The sequence below is a fragment of the Rhinopithecus roxellana genome, chromosome 8 (assembly GCF_007565055.1).
Source record: "Rhinopithecus roxellana isolate Shanxi Qingling chromosome 8, ASM756505v1, whole genome shotgun sequence".
In the NCBI taxonomy this organism is placed as follows: domain Eukaryota; kingdom Metazoa; phylum Chordata; class Mammalia; order Primates; family Cercopithecidae; genus Rhinopithecus; species Rhinopithecus roxellana.
Genome location: NC_044556.1, coordinates 6,035,023 through 6,038,352, shown reverse-complemented (window position 1 = coordinate 6,038,352; position 3,330 = coordinate 6,035,023). Strand labels below are relative to the sequence as shown.

The following is a 3,330-nucleotide window of genomic DNA, read 5'->3' as shown; positions in this document are numbered from 1 at the left end:
ATGCCTAGACTTCCCATTCAGAGGCTGGTTCTTTAAAAATTGTGTTATTTTTACTTTCTAGTAAACAAAATGTGGTATATGCATTTACAATGAGATGATTAAGCTGTAAAACAAATGGCATCTTGTCATTTGCAACAACTTTGATGGGACTCTAGGTCATTAGGTTAAGTGAAATAGGGAAGGCACAAAAATGCAAATATTGCGTGTTCTCATTCATACGTAGGAGCTGAAAAGTTACTATCATGAAGGCAGAGAGTAGAATATTGGCTACCAGAGCATGGTAAAAATGGGGAGGGGGTTGAAGAGAAGTTGATATATGGGTCCAAAAGTCCATGCAGAAGAATTAAGTTCGAGTATTTAATAGTCATCAGATAAAATTAACAATAATATGGAATATTTCAAAATAGCAAGGAGATAAGATTTGTATGTTTCTCATGCTGGTGTTTATAGTATTTCTGTGCTGATCTCTTCTGTACTCATCTTTTGCCAGATTGGTACTCGAAACCCTGTTCTATTTCCCATGTAGGTTTTTTGTTTTTGTTGTTTTTGAGACAGAGTCTCACTATTGCCCAGGCTGGAGTGCAGTGGCATGATTCCGGCTCCCTGCAACCTCTGCCTCCCGGGTTCAAGCCATTCTCCTGACTCAGCCTCCCATGTAGCAGAGATTACAAGTGCCCGCCACCACACCTGGCTAATTTTTGTATTTTTAGTAGAGATGGGGTTTCGCCATGTTGGCCAGGCTTGTCTGGAACTTCCGACCTCAGGTGATCCACTTGTCTCAGCCTCTCAAAGTGCTGGCTTTACAGGTGTGAGCCACGCACCCAGCCCTGGTTTCTATTCCTGACCAAACCTTGACTGAGGAACAAAAGTATGTTGGAGTTGTCTGCAAGCAGAATATTTTTAAAAATGTGCTGATGAAAGGAAGCTGCTTTTAAAATATATGTCTTTGTGAAGAGTGTCCAACTGAAGTTTAAGTGGTAGTGTCCTATTTCCAGTTGCTGTGTGACTCTAATGATGTCTAGGGATTCCAAAGTCATAGGTGCTTTGAAAATAGGAAACTGCAACATATCTTTTAGGGGAGAAAAAGATTCAGGATATGTGAATTCACATTTGCTTAAGGCACCTATAGCATCCTCTTAGTTCTGAGGTTGTGCCCCATAAGAGACAAGAGGCTGCCCTGCTGAGGAGTTTCCCCAGGGCCCCCTTCACATCCTTGTTCCTCAGGCTGTAGATGAAGGGGTTCAGCATGGGGGTGACCATGGTGTACATCACTGAGGCCATGGAGCTGCTCTGGGAAGAATGGGTCACAGCAGAACTGAGATAGACCCCAAGTCCTGTTCCATAGAACAAGGAGACCACACAGAGGTGAGACCCACAGGTGGAAAAGGCTTTGTACTTGCCCTCGGTGGAGGACATCCTCATTAAGGAGGGGACAATCTGAGAGTAGGAGAAGAGGATCCCAGCTACAGGAAACACACCCAGCAGTGCCGTGGCCACATACAAGATGATGTTATTGAGGAGGGTGTTAGAGCGGGCCACCTTGAGGACCTGAGCCAGTTCACAGAAGAAATGTGGAATCTCAGTGCCCGTGGAGAAGGCCAACCTCTTCATCAGTAGAATATGAATCAGGGAGACCAAGAAAGTGATGAACCAAGATGCCAGAACCAGGAGGCCACAGAGGCGGGGGTTCATGATGATCATGTAGTACAGGGGGTGGCAGATGGCCACAAACCGGTCATAGGCCATCACGGTCAGTGGGAAATTATCCATTCCAGCAAACATCATTAAAAAATACACCTGAGTGAGGCACCCCACGTAGGAGATGTCTTTGCTCCATGCCTGGATGTTCATCAGCATCTTGGGGACTGTGGTGGAGATGAAACAGATGTCAACAAAGGACAGGTTGGAGAGGAAGAAGTACATGGGGGTGTGGAGGTGGGAGTCAGAGCTGACGGCCAGGATGATGAGCAGGTTCCCCAGCATCGTGACCAGGTACATGGACGGGAACAGCCCAAAGAGGACGGGCTGCAGTTCAAGAGCACCTGAGAGTCCCAGGAGGAGAAATTCTGATAATTCTGTATGGTTTTCTGCTTCCATGTACCTGGTGTATCTGCTGGGGAAGGAGGAAAAAGCAACGTTTAATGAACAAGTGGCAGCTCAGCTTGTTATCACTTTACAATATCACCTTCTGATGAACATTTGTCACCCTTCCTGGAGTCCTTCCAAAGACAATCTCTCAGGAAGTGGTATCTATTTTTATTCTATTTGTAAAGAGTTATCCAGCCGTTCTCTAATTTTTAGAAATCTCTCTCTCTGCCCGGGCGCAGTGGCCCACACCTGTAATCCCAGCACTTTGGGAGGACAAGGTGGGCAGACCACGAGGTCAAGAGATCGAGACCATCCTGGCCAGTATGGTGAATCGCTGTCTCTACTAAAAATACAAAAATTAGCTGGGCGTGGTGGCGTACGCCTGTAGTCCCAGCTACTCAGGAGGCTGAGGCAGGAGAATCACTTGAACCCAGGAGGCGGAGGTTGCAGTGAGCCAAGATCATGGCACTGCACTCCAGCTTGGTGACAGAGTGAGACTCCATCTCAAAAACAAACAAACAAACAAACAAAAAACTCTTTTTTTCATTTATTCACCAGTTTTAATTCCCCCATTTGTATCTATGAACTTAAACTAATTTCTTCTTTGGTGTGAATCTTCCAAAATAACTAAAAGTATGTCATGTCTTTTCCTTGATAATCCCCATGCTTCCTTCATTCTAATAGATGTACAGTAGTTATTAAGATGTGGATTTTCAACCCAAACAGTATTCTGTCACCCAGTGCTTGGAAGTTATGTGACAGTTAACTCTCAGTGCTTTCTTACTTCCTTAAAATTAAATTACTGATACTACTTTCTTATTGAGGTGTTTTTTTTTTTTTTTTTTTTTTTTTTTTTTTTTTTTTTTTTTTGTGACGGAGTCTCGCTCTGTCGCCCAGGCTGGAGTGCTGGAGTGCAGTGGCCGGATCTCAGCTCACTGCAAGCTCTGCCTCCCGGGTTTATGCCATTCTCCTGCCTCAGCCTCCCGAGTAGCTGGGACTACAGGCACCCGCCACCTCGCCCAGCTAGTTTTTTGTATTTTTTAGTAGAGATGGGGTTTCACTGTGTTAGCCAGGATGGTCTCGATCTCCTGACCTCGTGATCTGCCCGTCTCGGCCTCCCAAAGTGCTGGGATTACAGGCTTGAGCCACCGCGCCCGGCTCTTATTGAGGTTTAAAAATGCCATATGTGCAGTAAGAATATCAATAAATGATAGCTGTCATTACTGCTACTATTACTATTAA

At 45.0% G+C, this 3,330-nt stretch overlaps 1 protein-coding gene across 1 annotated transcript; it reads right to left on the bottom strand.

Moving 5' to 3' along the window:
• Window positions 1-1,104: 1,104 nt before the first annotated feature.
• Window positions 1,105-2,125, bottom strand: LOC104682284 (olfactory receptor 7D4-like). Its single transcript, XM_010388856.2, has one exon. The coding sequence runs from the start codon at window positions 2,095-2,097 to the stop codon at window positions 1,105-1,107; it is 993 nt and encodes a 330-aa protein (XP_010387158.1). The 5' UTR covers window positions 2,098-2,125.
• Window positions 2,126-3,330: the final 1,205 nt, after the last annotated feature.

Bases quoted from the DNA above. Each gene is read 5' to 3' on its own strand.
- LOC104682284 (XM_010388856.2), bottom strand. From the start codon at position 2,097: ATGGAAGCAGAAAACCATACAGAATTATCAGAATTTCTCCTCCTGGGA.